The sequence below is a fragment of the Callorhinus ursinus genome, unplaced genomic scaffold (genome assembly GCF_003265705.2).
Source record: "Callorhinus ursinus isolate GAN/ISIS: 27379988/994484 unplaced genomic scaffold, GSC_fseal_2.0 scaffold18, whole genome shotgun sequence".
In the NCBI taxonomy this organism is placed as follows: domain Eukaryota; kingdom Metazoa; phylum Chordata; class Mammalia; order Carnivora; family Otariidae; genus Callorhinus; species Callorhinus ursinus.
The window spans coordinates 3,455,740-3,474,303 of NW_027397080.1; the positions used below are offsets into that span (position 1 = coordinate 3,455,740).

Sequence of the window (18,564 nt, forward strand, 5' to 3'; positions counted from 1 at the left end):
ACTTTTTTTCAGACCCGGGCGCCAACTCCAGGATGCCCGGCTCCGGGGCGGAGACGGAAAGCCGGCCTTTGAGGCCCTTCTTTCCGCGTAGTGCAGGCCCCAAAGCTTTGCCAAGTACCGGGGAGAGGTGCTCCGAGGTGGCACGTTTCCCTGCTCGGGCGCGGCTGGGCCGAGAGAGCTCCTGGGGGGCCGCCGCCACGAGCCCCGGGAGTGGGGGTGGGGGCCTAGGCCGGGAAGGGGCCCCACGCGAGAGCAGATCTGGAGGAGCGCACGCCGGGGGTCCGGGCCCGGGGGCCCGGGGGACGCTCCGTACTCTAGATGTGGCCTCCTCCTCTGAGGACAAACAACTGCCTAGATAGGATCTCTTTTCTTTATCTGTAGAGCGGCTTGTCCTGCAGGGGATCTTTGTGACTCCCAGAACGGTTCCTTTTCAGCAAATATTTATCGATCCCCTCCTGCGTGCAGGGCATTGTTTCTTTCTTACCCCCCGCCCCCTTTCCCCTTGCGAAGAGTATTTTAAAGTGACTTTTTCTTTGAAGCGCTCCCTCTCCAATGTTCCCAGCCCCTTGGCAGGGGAGGCGCGACGGTGCCCCCCCGCCCTTTTAAAAACCCTTTTAAAACCCGGAATGCGGGAACAGGACTGAATCTGCACTGCCCTTCCTTTGGCCGTGGCCGTGGCCGTGGCCAGTGGCACTGAGCAGGGTCTTGCCTAGGCCGAGTGGCGCCTGACTGACGCCAGGCGGTCCTCTCAGCGGGAAAAGGCTCCTTCATACCTGTTGAATCCACAGAACTTGTTTCACCCCACCCTGGCCCTTGGGCTTGAGGTGAGACCCTGCGCCGCAAACCCAACAGTCGTCGGTGAATCATTATCCTGGCATATGGATGTAACAGGACAAAAATAAAACAGGTGATTTTAGCTCTTGGTAAGGGCTGGAGACCCTTGCTGTTTTATCTCAGGGTGTGACAGGCCTCTTCACCTCTCTGGACCCCCATTTCTCTGTTTGTAAAAGAGAATGACCTTTTTTTACTTCTTCAAGAGTAAGAACTGTCCTGTTCAGCGGGACCTGGGCGTTTATTTTTTGAGTGGATAAGTGAATATTCTGAGCAGAGACAGAAAAGTGCAGGAGAGAATCAACAGCCGCTTACAGCTTACTAGGCTCTTGGCTAAAATGCCACTGTGTTACTGACCCTCCGTGTAGCCCTGCTGGTTCACAGGCTTGGAGCTCAGAGAAGGGAGGTAACTTTCCTGAAGTCACACAGCTAGTCAGTGGTGGGGCTAGATTTGAACCGAGGCCAATCAAAAAGGGCTTTCAGTCTCCACTGGCCCCTTTCACCACACCCTTTCTTGAATTTTGGGCCGAGGGGAGGGTTTGCCTAAACTCAAAGGCTGCCCTTGTACGAACTGGCTCTAAATGCTGTAGCCGGTGGGTATTTTAATGCCATACCCTCCAAACTTAGGACTGTCTGCCCATCAGTAAATAACTTTGGAGTACCTCCTTCTCAGTGGTTTATCTGTATTTAAAATTCATGTGTATACACTGTTATACTAGTAGATTATATGCCTACGTATATAGACATTTAAAAAAGACACAGATAACAGTTACGGTTTTAAAAAAGCTTTGTTTTGTTTTGCCAAACCCTCTCTGGGTCATTAGTATACATTCTGGAATAAAGCCTTTCCTTTTGGAGACTGCTGATTTGATCAGCAAGCACAGCCCTTTTGTGCAGGATGTTAGACTGAGGCCTGGAGAGGTTATGTCCCTTGCCCGAGGTCTTTCAACCAGGTGTGTCTGACTCTGAAGTTCTCTCTCTCTCTCTCTCTCTCTCTCTCTCTTTTTTTTAAGATTAAAGAAAAAAAATTAATCTCTACATCCAACATGGGGCTCCAACTCACAACCCCAAGATCAAGAGTCATGTGTCTACTGACTCAGCCAGCTGGGCGCCCCTGAAGTTCTTTCTGCGGTGTTCCCCTTCATCTCTTAGGCACTGAGAATAGACTTAACCGACTTCCCTGTGTTCTGTTGTGTCCTCTCTACATTGGTGTCCTCTGCGCATTGTGCAGAGTTTAACTGAGTAGGAAGCGGGGGACAGGTTGAATGCCTCCCGTCGCAGCCAAAGTTTTGCTCATGCCCCCTCCTGGGCAGCAGGCGAGGTGAGCCCTGTCCTAGGACCTCTCACCCAGCCCGTTGTGAAGAATTCCTGGCTAGTCCCTTGTGGTGCCTAGGGCCCCTGGGGCGAGGGAGGGCAGGTGGGCATGTGGGCGGGTCTCTGCCTTCTCTGTCTTCCAGATAAAGGAGAAATCAGAGATCTGCAGGGCTTCTCAGCCCCTCAGTGGTATGAAGAGCATAGACTTTTAAAGTCCTGTGGATGTGGTTTTGAATTCCAGTTTAGTTCAGTTGCCTCATCTGCAGAGTGATGTCATTTTCATTATGAGAATGTAAAAATTCAGAAAAAAAATGTGTCTGTCCGCATAGATGCTTCATAAATGTTCCTTCTCTGGACTCCCACGATCCATACACTTAACCTGGGTCCCAGGTGACTGTACCTGGGTTGTGGCCTCTGTCCAGAAGTTTGGCATTCTGACAGCGTGAGCTTTTAGGGAGCCCCGGGATGCCCAGGCCATGAGTGGCGGTCGATTGAGTCAATCATTCAAGATCCCACCGGCCAGTTCTTCTGCAGCAGGGGTTTGCTGGGAAGGAGCTAGCACGTGGGTGGTTGGGCCGGGCCCAGAGCTGGGTCAGCTAATGTGGCTGCCCTGCCTCCCCTGTGAGGGAGATATGAGCCATAGTGACCTCACTGTCCAGTGAAAAATGACTTTCCCAAGGTCACACACTGAGCCTCCTACTGCAAAACATGCTGCCAGCCTCTCGAGGTGACAGAAGAGGATCAAGGAGAGTTGGAGCAGGAAGGGACTTTGCAGTGCATGGCCCAGCCCTCCATTTGACAGATAGGGAAAACTAGGGCCCAGGAAGGAAAGGCCCTCACAAAGAATTGGAGATGTTCCTGAGTATTAAAAAAAGAAGATTTTTCCACACCCCTGCCCAGTGTGCCCCCCTCCACTCACCCCAGACGAGCAGGAATTCCCACACTGCAGGACTTCCAAGCCCCTTCTGGGTGCAGTCGGAGTCGAAAGGTGGGATTAGACATAACTTGACAACTGAAATCCTTCTGTGAATGGAAACAAAACATGTCCTCAGGAAACCGTGACCTTGGGCAAGTGACTTTCCTCAGAGCCATGGAGCTGGAAGCCTGCTACCCCGTGGCAGGGATGGTGAGACTGGCCAAGTTCCCCAACTCAGGGTGGTGGCTCCTTAGGTGGGAAGACCCTTTGTATGGCCACTTGGTGTGCACGGACAGTGTAAACATCTCCATTATGATCCTTGTCCCACGCTGAGCCTTTCAGGGACCCAACCCTTCTTCCCCTGCGCTGGGTCAGTCCCAAATCCCCCATAATCAGCTTGTGACTTCAGGGAGCTCGGCTATACCCAGTGCCTTCTGGTCACGGGTTATCAGGGCCTAGAGCTCCTCTCTGGCTCTGAGGGTACAGGCCTCGAGTTCCCCCTCCTCCAGAGCTGGCAGAGCTGGCAGAGCTGGGGAGACCTGGAACAAAGGGGGAAGTGTGCAGCATTGGCTTGGGACCTGCAGCCTCACCCTTCCCCCGCCTCACTCCTGGGCACACAGGTGACGAAGCCACTCAGTTCGGTAACCGGTGTCTCCTGGATGGTAGAGGCTGAGAAGGCTCCTGGTTGGCCTCGTGGGCTCAGAGAGGCTGTGACCATGCTGGCAGGCCCAGGCCTGGCCACCAAAACAAACCTCTGATTGTTACCTCCCTCCGTGGGAGGGGTGGAGTGGAGCCTGAGGCTCTGCCATCCAGTCATCAAGGCAGGGAGGCAGCCGCTAAGGCATAAACGGTGGGGTTTTGTTGGAACTGAGCAGGGCTGCCAGGCCTTGAACTCGGAGCACAGTGAGGGCAGAGTGCACCCTCCCTAAGACCTTGGCACCAATACCTTGCTGGCTTTGGCCTCTCCAGCGCCTTGGCACCCTGGAAGGGGAGAGACCTCCTGCCAGATCCAGCTTATGGAACCTTTGGCCACTGAGGCCTCTGCTGGACAGGACGTGTCCCCAGATTGCCTATCCCAGAGCGGGCCTCCCGCTGGTATTTGGGAGTGGGCAGGAAAGGGAGAAACAGCTCTACCATTTGACCTCAGAGAAGCCACACCTTCTGCTGGAGCCTGTTTCCTCAGCTGCGGTGGGGATAATATCTACCTCTCTGGGTTAGGTCGTAGATTCTTTTAAAATTACGGAAATGTGGGGCGCCTGGGTGGCTCAGTCAGTTAAGTGTCTGCCTCCTGCTCGGGTCATGATCCAGGGGGTCATGGGATCAAGCCCCACATCAGGCTTCCTGCTCAGCGGGGGGTCTGCTTCTCCCTCTCCCTCTGCCATACCCCACCCCCTGCTTGTGCTCTATCTCTCTGTCAAATAAATAAATAAAATCTTTAAAAAAAAAATTACAGAGGGACACCTGGGTGGCTCAGTCGTTAAGTGTCTGCCTTCAGCTCAGGTCATGATCCCAGGGTCCTGGGATCGAGCCCCACATCGGGCTCCCTGCTAGGCGGAAAGCCTGCTTCTCCCTCTCCCTCTCCCCCTACTTGTGTTCCTTCTCTCGCTGTCTCTCTCTCTGTCAAATAAATAAAATCTTTAAAAAAAAAAAAATTACAGAAATGATGGAGTCAACTATAGAGAAGCATACAAAGTAAAAGAGTAAACGTCTTCTCCTGGTTGTAATGGTTTGGGGTTTCTCCTCTTTTTGGGCATGTGTATGTGTGTGCCTATAATGGATCACACTTTCTCCATAGTTCTCTATGCCCTGCACAGCCCCTCCTGTTCACCCACCACCCGAGACGTCAATATCTACAGATGTATTTGCTCTGCCCATACAAGCAAATGCCATTTATACAAGTTCGTTTTCTCCCCCTTCCTTACACAAAATGTACATCTGACACATTGTTTTCACCTTGATTTTTCCCTTAACAGTCAGCCCTGGCGCTCACCTCCTGTCAAGGACATACAGATGTTGCATTCTTTCCAACAGCTGCATAATATTCCATTACAGCACTGTGATTAAGATATAGCACCCCCATTACTTTCTTTCCTCATACCATGTGCCCCCGGTGTATCTTAGGTTTTTATTTTCTGCCCTCCCACCCCCAACTCAAACATCCATTTTCAAGGAGGCAGGGCTTTGGTTTGGTTTATTGCCGAATGCCTATTGAATAGAATAGCGTTGGGAACAAGCATTCAGGTATTTGCTTTCCTCAGTGACGTATTATTAGGAAACCTCTCTTGTGGAGAAGAAGAGGTCTGGAGGGAGTGGGCTTTCTCAAGGTCACACAAGTCAGGGGAGCTAGGACTTAAACTTGTCCGCCAACAGGGACCTCTGCAAAATCCCATGGTCTGACCCAATGACTTTTACCAGGGTCGAATTAGTGCCCATCTCACCCTTTGAATGGGTATCTGCTTTTCCGGATGTCTCGGACCTGCACACAGCCCCGGGAGCCACTTGTTTGCTTTAATGTTCCATTTTAGGACAGACAACTTTTTGGTGATTTGGAGAGGGTAAACTGGTTTTACCTGGAAGGCTTTGAAAATCCTATGCAGTTCATGTGCTAGGTTTGCACAGAGCAGTTCTTTTTTTTTTTTTTTTTAGATTTTATTTATTTGAGAGAGAGCACAAGCAGGGGGAGCGGCAGGCAGAGGGAGAGGGAGAAGCAGGCTCCCCTCCCCCCCACCCCCCACCCCAGCAGCAGGGAGCCCGATGTGGGGCTGGATCCCAGGATCCCGAGATCATGACCTGATCCAAAGGCAGACGCTTAACCGACTGAGCCACCGAGGTGCCCCAACGCAGAGCCATTCCGAGGACCTAGAGCTTCAAGCAGAAGCTGACAAGACTTTTTCTGCTCTGTGGGCCCTGTGTGCCATTGTAGTGCAAAAGCTGCAATAAACAATATATAAATCAATGAGTGTGACCGTGTTCCAATAATACGTTATCCGTGGTCACTGAAATTTGAGTTTGGTATCATTTTCCATGTATCACAAAATATTAGTCTTTTTTTTTTTTTTCCTTTTCCAGCCACTTAAAAATGGAAACTCCGTTCTTAGCTGGCAGGCTGGATTTGGCCAACAGGCCCTAGTTTGCCAACCTTGGCTTAGAGCAAGATCCACCCAAGTGGCCAGAGGTTTCTGAGCTTCAGCCTGGGCTGTCCTGGCTCAGACTGGGCAAGGCTCCAAAAGTTGCTAGAATAGAATTTGACCTACATCAGAAAGTACCAGGTAGGAACCTTGTTTCCTTCGGGGGCCAGTGCCCAGTAGCAAGGGGGAGGACACAAGCAGGAAGGGCATGGGGTTTGGCCTCAGAGACCTACCAGAAGTGTCCCAAAAGCTGAGGACATGGTGGTTAAATCAGGATGCAGAAGCGGCCCCTGGCATGGCGCCTGGTGCCTTACTGGTGCTGTGGGTACTGATAAAGGCAGCAGCTCCCTCCTCTCCTCTCTGCTTGGGAGACTCATGAGTGCCTCCTGTCCCCAGGGCCACCGTGGGGTGCACAGGAGGCTTAGCCATGCAGAAGTCCTGACATCACTGGAAAGCTCCAGGGATGGCCTCCAGAGGAGTAAATGCCTGAGGTCACCTGAAGGTTAGGCTTTGGAAGGGTGACCCATCACTCTTCTTTTTGAAAAGACTTGGCAGGATGGAAGCGGTCAGAGGGTAAACTGCCAGTCAAGGAATCCAAAGAAGTCAAGTCCCAGCCCTGGCTTTTGTTTGCTGATGATCCTGGGAGTTTGCCCTCCGACCTTAGGCTCCCCATCTGTCACATGAGACTGTTATAGCAATTCTGCAGTGTCTCGGGCTTCTTTCTTTTTTAATGCCCAGGATTTTGTTCAAAGGAGGTCTTGGGGAAAAAACCTCCACAAAATAAATAAGGTAGCTGTTACGGATTCCATACTCCCCTGCCTCATCCCCTTCCATCCTCCTTAGAACTTGGGGACCAAGTCCTGTGCTTCCATGGCGGGAAGCTGCGTCTGGATCGTGCTGACGCCGGGACCCTCCTCCTGCAGGGAATGCCCTTCCTCTGCCAATATTGACCAAGGGCCTGCTTCCGGCCAAGCGCAAGGCTGGAGCACGGTGCTGAGGAAGGGCACACGGGCATGGGGCTAAAGGCCACAGTGCTTGGCAAGTTAGGCGACGCGGCCAGTGTGCCATCTGGCATCCCGGTGTGTGGGAGAGGTCCTGAGGCTGATGCCTCATCAGTGGCTTCCCAGGAGAGGGAGGACCCTCCTGTTGGGATAGGGCTGATGGAGGTAGGGGGTGTAAAGTCCTCCTCTGTGCTGGACCCTGAGCCTGGGCACTTGCTGAACTGAGAGGCCTATAGCACTCCTAGGAGAGCTCGGATTTGAACTCGGGGACTGCCTCGTTTCAGCAAGTCCTGGGAGTTGGGAGTTACTGTTAGCCGGTTTCTGCCTCTCAGAGCTGATGTTCCAGTACCCATCAAATGGCCGAGGTAAAATCTGTTAGGATGAGCACTGCTCTGGCCAAATGGATACCCATAGAGCCTGTTTTGCCTGAAAGCTAAATTCAGAAGTGGTTTGTTTTATGAATGTTCTGTACTGTGCCCTTCCCTGGGCAGTCTCGCTGCAGAGGTGGGTAAGACTCAGGGCCCCATTCTTGGAGGGAGTTCCCAGACTGGTGGGTGAATAGCAGATGGGTATTCTCAACTGCTAGAAGCAAAAGCTGGAGACTCTAGAGGACACAACCAGGGCAAAACCCTGCAAGAGGGTGGGATGTTTTAGAAGGTAGCCTCAGCTCCAGGGTGGTCACAGATAGGTGACCAAGGGTAGGCTCCTGGGGGTCACAGATTCCAGACTCCACATTGCTCCTCCACCCTTAAAGAAGGCTTCACAAGAAAGCCACAGCTGTGGGTTTATTCCCCTTCTCTAAGTCGCCACCAAGTCATCCATCAGCTTGGCACCTAAAGAAACATGTGGAATGAATGGATTTCGTCCTGGCACTTCAGTTGCAGCCACAGAGCAGGTGGGGGCAGTTGGTGCCGTGGTGGCCCAATGGAGAGTGGCTTCCCATCCTTCCCAGATGCAGCAAACGCTTGGCAGGTGAACCCTGCAGGCTCCACGATGGCCACTGATACAGAACTTGACAGAAAATCTTTAGGGGGGGAACTCTGATCCCCATTTCCTGTGTGAGGAACCCGAGGCCAGAGGTCTCCACGTGTCCCAGCTCCCAAGTGAAGCAGTTCTCTGTCTTTCAGCCTGGGTCTCCTGATTCTCATCTGGGCGTGGTGAGGGCCTGCCTGCTGGGGCGGGTGCTCCTCCCCTACATCTAGCATCCAGCCACACTGAGCACTCCCTGTTTAATCCGGCAGAATCAGGCCCCTCTTCTTCCCACCGCACGGACCGTTCTGTCTACCTGGAATGCAGTCTTGCCATTGCTCCCGCACTTGGCAGACTCTGCATGTCCTTCACGACCCAACTCCAATGTCACCTCCTGGGAAGCTATCTTTGATTGTCCCCAGGCAAAATTAGAAGTCTTTCCCTCCAGGGCTCCCACAAGGCCTTCTCCCACCCCCCTGTTGGAACTCCAACCACACAGGCCTCCCCACTTGCCCAGGAGCCTCTTCTTGATGTCAGGACGGGGGCCTGTGTCATCCAGGGACTGGAGCATGGGTCACTTGAGCATGTGTAAGTCCTAGTGCTGCAGCCTGTCGGCATGGCTGTGGGTATAACCAGGGAGTGGGTAGGCAGGTTTTCTAAAGCAGAATTTGACCCTGACCTGCCTGTGGCGATTCCAGCACAGGGGTATGTCCTTGGCTCCCAGTAGCCCCCACTGCCAGAGGCCACAGCTGCTCAGTGGGGCCCCAAGAGTAACTTCAGAGTCTCAGACACCCCTGGAACATCAGAGCCAGCCTGAAAACGGAGTCTGTAATAATAGGACTTACCTCTCGCAGAACCCCTGCTGCGGTGCAGTTCATTTCCTGGGCCATGATCATCTATATTGTTTTTCACTTATATTTTTATCTAAATGCTTTATTCTAAGTAATATGAAACCAAGGGGCTTGTAAGTGAATTCTTTTGAATAGGTGATACATTCACATGGTTCAAAATTCAAAAACATGCAGAAGGGTGTTCCACCCAGCCACTGCCATCCAGATCCCCCAAGGTACATTACCTTTCTTACGTGTTTTTTTTTTAAATTTTTTTTTAAATTTTTATTTATTTGACAGAGAAACAGCGAGAGAGGGAACACAAGCAGGGGGAGTGGGAGAGGGAGAAGCAGGCTTCCCGCCGAACAGGGAGCCCGATGCGGGGCTCAACCCCAGGACCCTGGGATCGTGACCTGAGCCGAAAGCAGACACTTAATGACTGAGCCACGCAGGTGCCCCCTTAATGTTATTTTAAGTAGGTAGATAGGTATGTTCTGCCTCACCTCCCATCCTCGTCATTTCCTCTTTTTTTTATACCAAAGGTAGCATGCAACATGCTGCTGTGAAGCTAGCTTTTTCCTTAATATAATCTGGGGAAGTGTCCCAAATCAGTATGTAAAGAGCTTTCTTTTTTTTTTTCTGTATTCTATGATATAGCTATGTCACATTTTATTAAATCATATTTATATTTATTCTGATGTGAACTAGAGAGATCTATATCTGGCACACCATTAGTACCACGCTCTGGACAAGCCAGTGGAAAACCCCGAGCTAACACATGTGACTCATCAGGCAGAGCCCTCACATGGTGGCCTTCAACAGCCACTCTTCAGCCCTCCTTCGTCCACGCTCAGTGCCTTGTGACAGTCTCTACCTTCATCCTGGCGGTCACCCGACGAGCTTAGCTTGGCTGGGGCCCACAGAGGACATCTGTCAGGTGCTCCTCACCCACACAGGGCCGGTAGCCCTGGGTCTGGAGGCCCCCTGGGGAGCTAAGAGAAGGGAAACTTCGGAAGGACTGCAGCCCACCATGAGGAGTGCCCCGGCCTAGGATGAATGTTGAGAGTTGGGCCAGGAAGGGGCCAGGTGGCCCGGCGGGAAGGTTGGTCCCAGCGCTCATCTGGTGAAGAATGGACTCCACTTGAGCACTCGGGCTCATGGAAGCCTCTTGCTCTTTCTCAGCCTCTGATGTGGGAGCCTTGGCTTTTGCAGTCGTTGGCCTGACAGCTTCTAGAGAATGAAAAGACTAGGAACCTGTCTGATTAGCCTAGCCATAAGCCCAGTGCCGTCTGTGAGGATCTTGAAGTCAGGGCTGTTTCTGGGTTCTGTGGGGGAAACTGAGGCCAAAGGCTGTGGCTCAGTGCTTCCCGACCTTCCCCTCTAGTGCTCAGCCTGGTCTGCTTCACACAGTCATTGCTTTTGGCAGCCCCCAACCCCCCAATTTCTTGCTCTCACAACCAGTTAAGGGCCGGCTTTATGTCATATTTCTTGGCTTCTTCATGTTGAAAGGCAGAAAAGAAAAGTCTCCTCCCTTTCTCCAGCAAGGCACCTTGCTCACCCAGGGCTTTCCTGCCTGCTGGCCTCCTCCCTGCTTGCAGCCTTCACACCCAGGCCACTGGGGGACAGAGATCCACCACGCGTTTTCTCCCCCAACCCTTTGCCCACTGAAACACCTTGGCCCAACACTCTTACTCACCCAGTGTCGTGTACTTTTCCAAAGCACATTCCTGGCTGTTCCGTCATCTGTGTCCACACAACCCTGGGACGCTCATGGTCTGCAGATGGTTGCGATGAGAGGCACAAGTTGGGGAGTCAGGAGCCCTGAGCTCTAGCCTGGCTCTTGGCAGACTCCTGAGTAATCTGGGACTTGTCTCTGCCTCTCAGGACTTGGTTTCCTGCCCTGTGAATGGAGGGAGGGGAGGGCAGGACCACATCTCCAGTGCCGCCAAGCATGACTGTTCCCACCTTGCACGCAAGCTGACGGGGGTCCAGGCAGGACTGGGGAAGGGTGGCAGCCTGCTGGGATTCAGGTCGGCTGGAATCAGAAGCCAGCATTTTCCAGTCCAAATCCAGGGTGCTTCCCCCTCCCTATGCTGTTCCTCCCACGTAATTTGGCCCCCCTTGCACAGGGGAGTTGATTCCTGGGCCTCCCAAACGGGGTCTGGAGCCACCTGGACCCGGGGCATGGCTCCACCAGAAGAACGAGACTCCAGAGGGCCAAGGCCTGGCTACAGAGAGAGGGAGAGAAGACCCGAATTCCCTTCTCTCCCCAGGAGTGAGTCTGGCCAGCCCGGTGTCTAGAAGTCAGCAAGGGCAGGTTTGGGCATCCGAGGTCAGGAAGTGGCCGAGTTTCCTGGGAGAAGGACTGGTGTGGTGCCAGGAGCCAGGCCAGCTGTCTGAGCACGGGAACCTATCAGGCCAGGCCCTGCCCTGTAGTAACCTGGGACCAGACATGCCTGTAACAGGATGGGGTTTTTGTCTCTGCAGAAGCTGACGGGCCGTCTCATGATGGCTGTGGGAGGAGCAGTGCTTGGCTCCCTGCAGTTTGGCTACAACACTGGAGTCATCAATGCCCCCCAGAAGGTGAGTGCTGTGCCTCCCTTAGCTTATCAACACCAGCTTGCTCTGCTGGGCACTGCACACCCCACAGGTTCACCCTGCCTCTTGGGTGTCAGTCATTTACATCAGTTCACCATCTGCCCCCGCCAGCCAATTTTCTGACCCTGAAAAGGTCAGAAACTCTTGGCTTTGGCCTTGGAATCCTGGGGCTGCAAAATCGTGGGGGCTTTATGAGTCATCTTGACCAACCTCCCACCCAACACAGACGTTTGTAATCATCAGAGCAATGACACTCTCAGGTTCCAGAGGCCTTGGCGGTGCTTATCTCCTTGCTGCTCACACGTTCCCCAAGACAGGCAGGCGACAATCACTGTTCCCGTCCTGCAGGTGGGGAGAGTGGCCGGAGCAAGGAAACCTGCCCGGCACCACCCAGCTAGGCTGGGATGGAGCTGGTATCCAACCCCAGTCTGCCTTGGGGCCCTCCCAACCGGGTGGTCCCCAAGCCCGCACTCACACCCGTCCACGAGCAGCACCCTCCCTTGTAAGGCCACCTGTTCCACTTGGAAACAGCCTCCTTCCCCTGGAGGCCCTGTGCCAGTCCAAGTAAAAATGGTGTCTCACCCTAGGGAACCACAGGGAGTAGGGGTCTGGGCTTCCTTCCTTCTCCCCGCAGCACATCCCAGATCTGTCCTCACTCGTTCCCTTGAGTATCAGGACTGGTAGGGACCCCTGAGACCACCTCCAGCTCAGCCCACTTGCTCTAGGGAGGAGAGACAAGGAAAGGGGTCAAGGGGCAGGAAAGGAAACCGTAAGGCGTGCCTTCTCTATACCAGCCTTTTTGCATATGTTTATGAGGTTGGGTGGTGAGTTCCATTTTATAGATCCAAAGACCAAGGCCCTGGGCAGATGAAATAACCAACAGGCTCAAGGTCACATAGCTAGTGAATGGTGGATTCAGAAGCCAGACTGTTTCCATGGTCTCAGGCTGTCTTCCTGACCAGCTGCCTTGTCAGGTGAAAAATCTACCTTCCTGGGGAGGACGAAATGAGAGTGGACAGTCCTGTTAGGACCACATTCTGTTGTCCAGAGGGTGAGGCTAGAAAGTGAGTGTGGCAGGCTCCTGAGGACCAACGGCCCGTCCAGGGGAACTGGGCAGTGTCGGGAGTCAGAGCTGGTCCTCCTCCAAATAGGTGGAGGGTGGCTGTGGGGGGCCACGCCTCATGTCCGGGGGCAGGTCACCAGGAAAGCCTGGCCTGCTGAGTCATGCTTAGCATGCTCCGCTGCAGTGGAGGTGACAGGACTTTTCCAAACTTGTCTGAAATGGCGCCTATGCTTGGAACGGCCCCAAGCCCTGCTTTAGCTAAGTGTTCTGAACAGCTCCTGCCAAGGTGTGTGCCTCGGAGCTGGCTCCATTTGGGAATCATACAGATGGAAATTCTGCACAGTCTTAGAGGATGGTTGACTTCTGCACTTGGTTGCCCCTCGGGGTCCCCTGGACACTCCTGATCCTGATGTGTTTGATCTGGGGTGCCGTTTGGCCATTGAGTGTTTAATACACCCCACCTGATCCTAATGTGTGGCCAAAGTCAAGAGCTCCTGGGTTAAGTGATGTCTCAACTGTGATCACCTACTGAGTTAATGACAGGATGAGGACTCTGAGACCAGGATAGAAGTGTTTTCCAGAAACAGAACAGGATTGGGTAGGCAGAGGAGAGAGACTGGTGTGTCTAGGGTAGGGTGAGCGGGAGGAGAAAGAAGGCTGGGGAGGCCAATAAGGTAAGCCCAAGCCTGGCTTACAAAGGGCCTTGTGGGCAGATTTCAACTACAAAATATCAGCCACTGGCAGGGCATCATGGCACCATCAGGATGGGCACGTGGGCACCAGGGCGTGGGCCAAGCTGGGAGTGGGGACTTCCGAGTGAGGACAATAGTTGAGGAGGACAGATAGAAGCAGATTTGCATTTTAGGGAAAGGATTTGGGCATCTGGGCAGTGGGAGGGATCTGAGCATGGGAAGTAGCGAGAAAGCTGCTTTGCAGTAGGGATAGGAAGACAAACACCAAGCAGGAAGAGTGGGCCAGATTGGCTCGTCAGTTCAGCGTGAGGACAGGAGTAGGGTTTAAAAGTGGCTTCTGGGTTTCTGGAGGGGGAGCAGATACGGGAGGAGCCGAGTGGTGCGGGAGGGACATGCAAGAACTGAGGTTTGGTGAGACATGGAGAGATACAGGAAACATTTGGACACGGGGTCTGTTCCTCCGGCAGCTAGTCAGCTGGAGAACAGCTGGGAGCTGGTCACTGGTGTCCAGATAGCGGGAGAGGGGGATGTCCTAGAGACTGGGATAAAAAGAGGAGTGGAATAATAGGGGTGAAGGAGTGCTGTCAGGTGCCCGCGAGGTGAGCGGACAAGTCAGCCCCATATTGCCCAATTCCAAAGACCGGATGGTTCCCCTGTGCTGACCAAAGGTTGACTGGGTGGAACCTTGTGGGTAGAAACCTCCCTGCAGCTGGTTGAGGAGGGAGCGGGGATGGGAAAGAGCAGGGAGGGTCCTTCCTCCAAGAGATTCTGTGGAGAAGGAAGAAAAGAGGGTGGTGGTTGGAGGGTGGTCCATCTGGGATGCCTTTTCACATGTGAAGACTTCAATTTTTAAATGTGCCATCAGGAATCAGCAGAGGGGGTGAGGGCGAGATGGGGAGGGGTCTCGGGAGGCAGGGGCTGAAGGGGAGCAGGGGCACCGGGGTTGCGTTCGGCGGCGAGCAGCCACTGAGACACTTCCGCAGCTGCAGACGCAGACAGATCCGCGGTGCGGTTCTCCGGTTCTTGGGGCCTCCCGCCTCAGCAGAGACAGGCGGAGGGCGAGAGCAGCTGAGGAGGGCGCTGGCCAGGGCGGCGGGCAGGCCTGGTGGGCGGCACGGCGGGCACAGTGGGCGCAGCCGAACTGGAAACGCCGTCGATGGCAGCATTTGTGGGCGCCTGTCCAAAGCTCACTTCAGGAGCCCACTTCGAGGCCCGCAGCAGGGCCCCCAGGGGCCGGCATCGATGGCGCGTGCGCCGCAGCGGAGCAGAGTTTCCCGGGTGCGCCCGCGCCCCTGTGTTTACACCTGCACCTCGCACGCACCTCCCGCGAGCCTGGCCCTAGTCCTTCCAACGCGGAGCTGATTCGCCATGATAACGCCTGGCCTCTGAAGAGGGGGTAGGATGGCAGGAGAGTAAGCGATGACGGCCGGGCTCCGAGCCGGCCCGGTGACTCAGGCCTGCTGACACTTTCACTCCACAAGGGCCGTGCCAGGCCCTTTCCCAGACAGACGGGAGGGGTAGAGCTGTGACACACGGTCTGAGCTGGGCCCCACCCCACCCGGCCCACCCCTAACCTCCGAAGACTCGAGGGGGCGGGGGAGACTCCTGGGAAGAGCCAGGGCATAATTAATTGGGGGGGGGGGCTTCCTAATTAATGGAGGGCTTCGGGGTGCCTCCGGAGCAGAGGGAGGAAGGCAGGCTAATGCTGGCGTGGGGGGGTGGCAGTCTTTCAAGGAGGAGTTAGCAGCTGGGCAGACCCTGAAGGGGAGTCGGGAAGGAGGGACAGGTGGCGCAGGCAGTGGGGACGGGCCCCTGCGGAGGTGCAGTGGCAGGAAGCGTTGCCCTGATGAGGAACTGCCCCCACCCCGACCGACCATCTGTGTAAAACCTAGGAAGAGGCCCTGGGCTGGTCCTGTCCGCCCGCTCTTGGAAGGAGACTGCGCCCCACTGATGGTGAGGATGCCAGAAGCTGGGGCTCCTCCATAAAACAGGCCCCAAAGGGCTTCCTCCTGGAAGTAGTTAATTAATTATAACATTATCTTAAATGTTTTACAGAGCACCTCCCTGTAAATTACCTCCTCACAGGCAGCCCCACAAGGTGGGTGGGGCTGGGTTATCTTGCCTTCTAAAGGAGGAAGCTCAGGCTGGTGAGGTCACTTGGGAAATGAGAGGCTGAGGTATGGGTGGCCTCCAGGCCTCACCAGGGAGGGATGACCACATCCCTGTTGACGCCCCTGACAGGCCTCCTGTCTCCTGGGGAGGGGGAAGGAGGGAAGCCCAGCCACAGAGAGAGCAAATAAATGAACAAGGCATCCCGACCACCATCCTGGGTGGAGAGAACTGCCTCTCCCTTCCCCAGATGGCTGAGTTGCCAACAGAGATGATGAAAGGCCATTTAGAATCCATGAGTTCCTGGCCAAGGGACAGTGTCGGGCATGTCTCGGAATAAGGCATTCTCAGAAACCAGAGTTGGGGTTGGAAGGGGCCTGATGGTCCACTGGCTCAGCTTCCTTGTTTGACAAAGGAGGAACTTGGCCTGGAAAGCAGACGAGGTCTCCCCAAGATGACCCAGCTTGTGAGTGAAAGTACTAGAGACAAGACCCACGTCCCATCAGAGCTCTGTGCCCACTGGGGCTGCACTGGGCATCAGGCTCCAGGCTTCAGGCTCTAGGCTCCAGGGAGCCTCTCCTTACGGCCGTCAAGATCCAGAGAGTTCTGGGTCCCTCGCCTCTCCCCTTCACCCATCCCCACTAACACAAGTCCTTACAGCTTAGTGTGTGCCAGCCCCTACTCTCAGTGCTTCAGAAATCATCCTTCAGTTGTTTCTTATAATGACGTCATTAGGTAGGCCCTAGAATCCCTGTTTATTATGAGAGTGAGGGCACAGAGATGTTAAGCAATTAAACCGGGGACACACAGCTAGGAAGCGGCAGAGCTGGGAGTCTGGCTCCAGTCTTCATCTTTGCCCGCCACAGGAATGGCAGTTTTACACTACAGTCAGATGGGCACCCAAACACCCTTTCACACACCTACAACTGCTACCCAGCTGGTCCCTCTTGCTCTGATTTCCAGGCTAAGTCAAGCTCAGTCATGCACAGACCTCTCAACGGTTTCCCTCACTCAGTTGCACAATCTCTTACACCATTGCAGCTACATCATCGCTTCAGCCCTTCAGGTTCATGGCTTGTTTATCAATTAGTGACAATTCTTTCTATTCCCAGCCCCGTTGCTGGGACCCAGTGACACAGATAAATCAGACACACCCCACATTGAAGTTTAGTCTAGAGGGGACACATGTCTCCCCGTGATGAGCTGTCTCGGGGCAGCTATGGATGAAAGTGTGGACAAGCCCTGTGGGAGCAGAGAAGGGGGAGGGAGAGGGTACCTGGCCCAGAGAGCAGGGGCCAGATAGTTCTTTGGTGTTGTGGGAAGCTGGCCCACGAGCAGCATTCCCGCCAGTGTGACAACCAGCAGTGTCTCCACACATAGCCAGCTGTCGCTGCAGGGCCCGATTGCCCCTGTTTGAGAACCACTGCAATAGAGGAGGGGTGGCTTCAGGAAGGCTTTCCAGAGGAGTATTTGTGTATTCTTGGCTCCTCAGGGAGAAGGCTGAGGAGTAGCACAAGGAGGAACTGCAGAGATGTGGGGAGCCAAGAAAGGCTGTGAGCAGGGCCTGCTACAGGGACAGGAAGATCCCTCTGCTGTCAGGGGAGGCTCGAGAGGCCAGGGACCAGTGAGGAGGCCGGAGCAAAGGCCTGGCCTGGGTGTAGAGAGAAGCCGTCCTCAGGGCTCTTCCGGAGAAGCAGCATGGGTGGTGGGAACCTCTACTAGGGGTTGGGGCCCGGCTTCGAGCTCCATCTGGCTTTTCCGCCTCTTCTGCAGGCCCTAGGAGGGGCCCAGGCGACCTACCAGGTGGGGCTATCAGTCCAGGCCCACCTGTAGCATCTGACCCTGGGGCATGGCTGAGAGTTGCTATGGAGACATAAACTCTGGACTGAGGGTGGATAGCTGTAGGGGCGGGGAAACCATGGAATAGGAAGTCGGGGTCAAGGCCAGGCTGAGGGACTGAACTGGACTAGCTGGCCCTTTCTTCTTTCTAACTGGAGCTCAGGGCTTAGGTGGCTTTTTAACCCCTTCACCCCCCCAGGAACATCTAGGACAGAGAAGAGAGGCTGTAGAAGGAGCTCTAACTCTCCCTCACAGGATGATCTAGAAGACCCTGGGGTAGAGGAATCTACAGGGAACGATGTTGAGACCAGCCAGAAGTTCCAAAGTATACCCCTTCTCTTGACAGTAATCTAGAATTCTAGATCAAGGGTTGGCAGGGAGGCCAAATCAGCTAGCAGCTCTTTTTGTATGGCCCATGCAGTAAGAATGGTCTTTACATTTTTAAAGGGTTGCGGGTGGTGGAAAAAAATCAGCAACTGTGCCCATATGTGGCCAGCAGACCCTAATATTTTCTATCTAGCCTTTTACATAAAATGTTTAGCAATCTCTGCTCTCAACTTCGACTTGCATGCTTCCTGCTGACAGGGAACTCACTACCTGTGAGGTGGGCAGTCTCATCCTCTGAAGCCTAGAAAGCTTTTCTTCCCTGAGCTGAAGTCTGTGTCTGGGGCTCTGTAGACCTGCTGGGTTCCTGTGCCTGGGGCATCCAGGCAGGGTCCGAGGAAAGACTCCCTGAGGCAGGCGCGCCTAGTTCCTTCAGGTCCTCTCTGGCACCGTGAATTCCTTAGGATGATGCTTTGTCTTCAAGCAGTTTAGAAATGGGAAACCCTGTCTGCCCCTAGTGCTCCTCTGAAGATGGCAGCTTCTCTCCTTGAAAGGACAATGGTGGCATGAGTAACAGCTTATTCTGTATGCTGGGCAGCAGACTCCGCCTCATGCCCAGGGCCTGACTACAGACATCGCCCAGACACAGAGGAAGTCAGAACTTCCTCCGCAGACAGGCATGCATGTGGTCCTTCTCCCACAGTTGCCTGGGCTGGGAGAAGGGGAGAGGGGGAGAGGGGGATTCCTGAGGAGTCATGGGACACAAGCCTCCCCCCACCCCAGGAGAATTGCAGGCTGAGGAAGATCTTTTTATTGGGAACTATCTAGTCCAAGGGATCTCAGCTGCTCAGAGCAGGCACACTTCGCTACACGGACCCCTACCGTGTCGCCAAGTGGGCATCTGCCTTCTAGGGTCAGTCAGTAGGGTGACTGGACAGAGATCCTTTCTA

The 18,564-nt window shown here is 54.2% G+C and overlaps 1 protein-coding gene across 3 annotated transcripts in view; it reads left to right on the plus strand.

Annotated features, from left to right (window-relative positions):
• The window catches only part of SLC2A1 (solute carrier family 2 member 1), a 28,510-nt gene that overhangs the window by 915 nt on the left and 9,031 nt on the right, over positions 1 to 18,564 (plus strand). Inside the window, exons 1-2 of one of the 3 annotated variants that reach the window (XM_025856594.2) lie at positions 14,695 to 14,877; positions 15,235 to 15,295. In XM_025856594.2, coding sequence (XP_025712379.1) covers positions 15,293 to 15,295 — 3 coding nt within the window. In that variant the 5' untranslated portion in view covers positions 14,695 to 14,877; positions 15,235 to 15,292. Of the gene's footprint in view, positions 1 to 11,476; positions 11,573 to 14,694; positions 14,878 to 15,234; positions 15,296 to 18,564 lie in introns of those variants that run through there. The other 2 variants (XM_025856592.2, XM_025856593.2) reach the window with 2 other exon arrangements.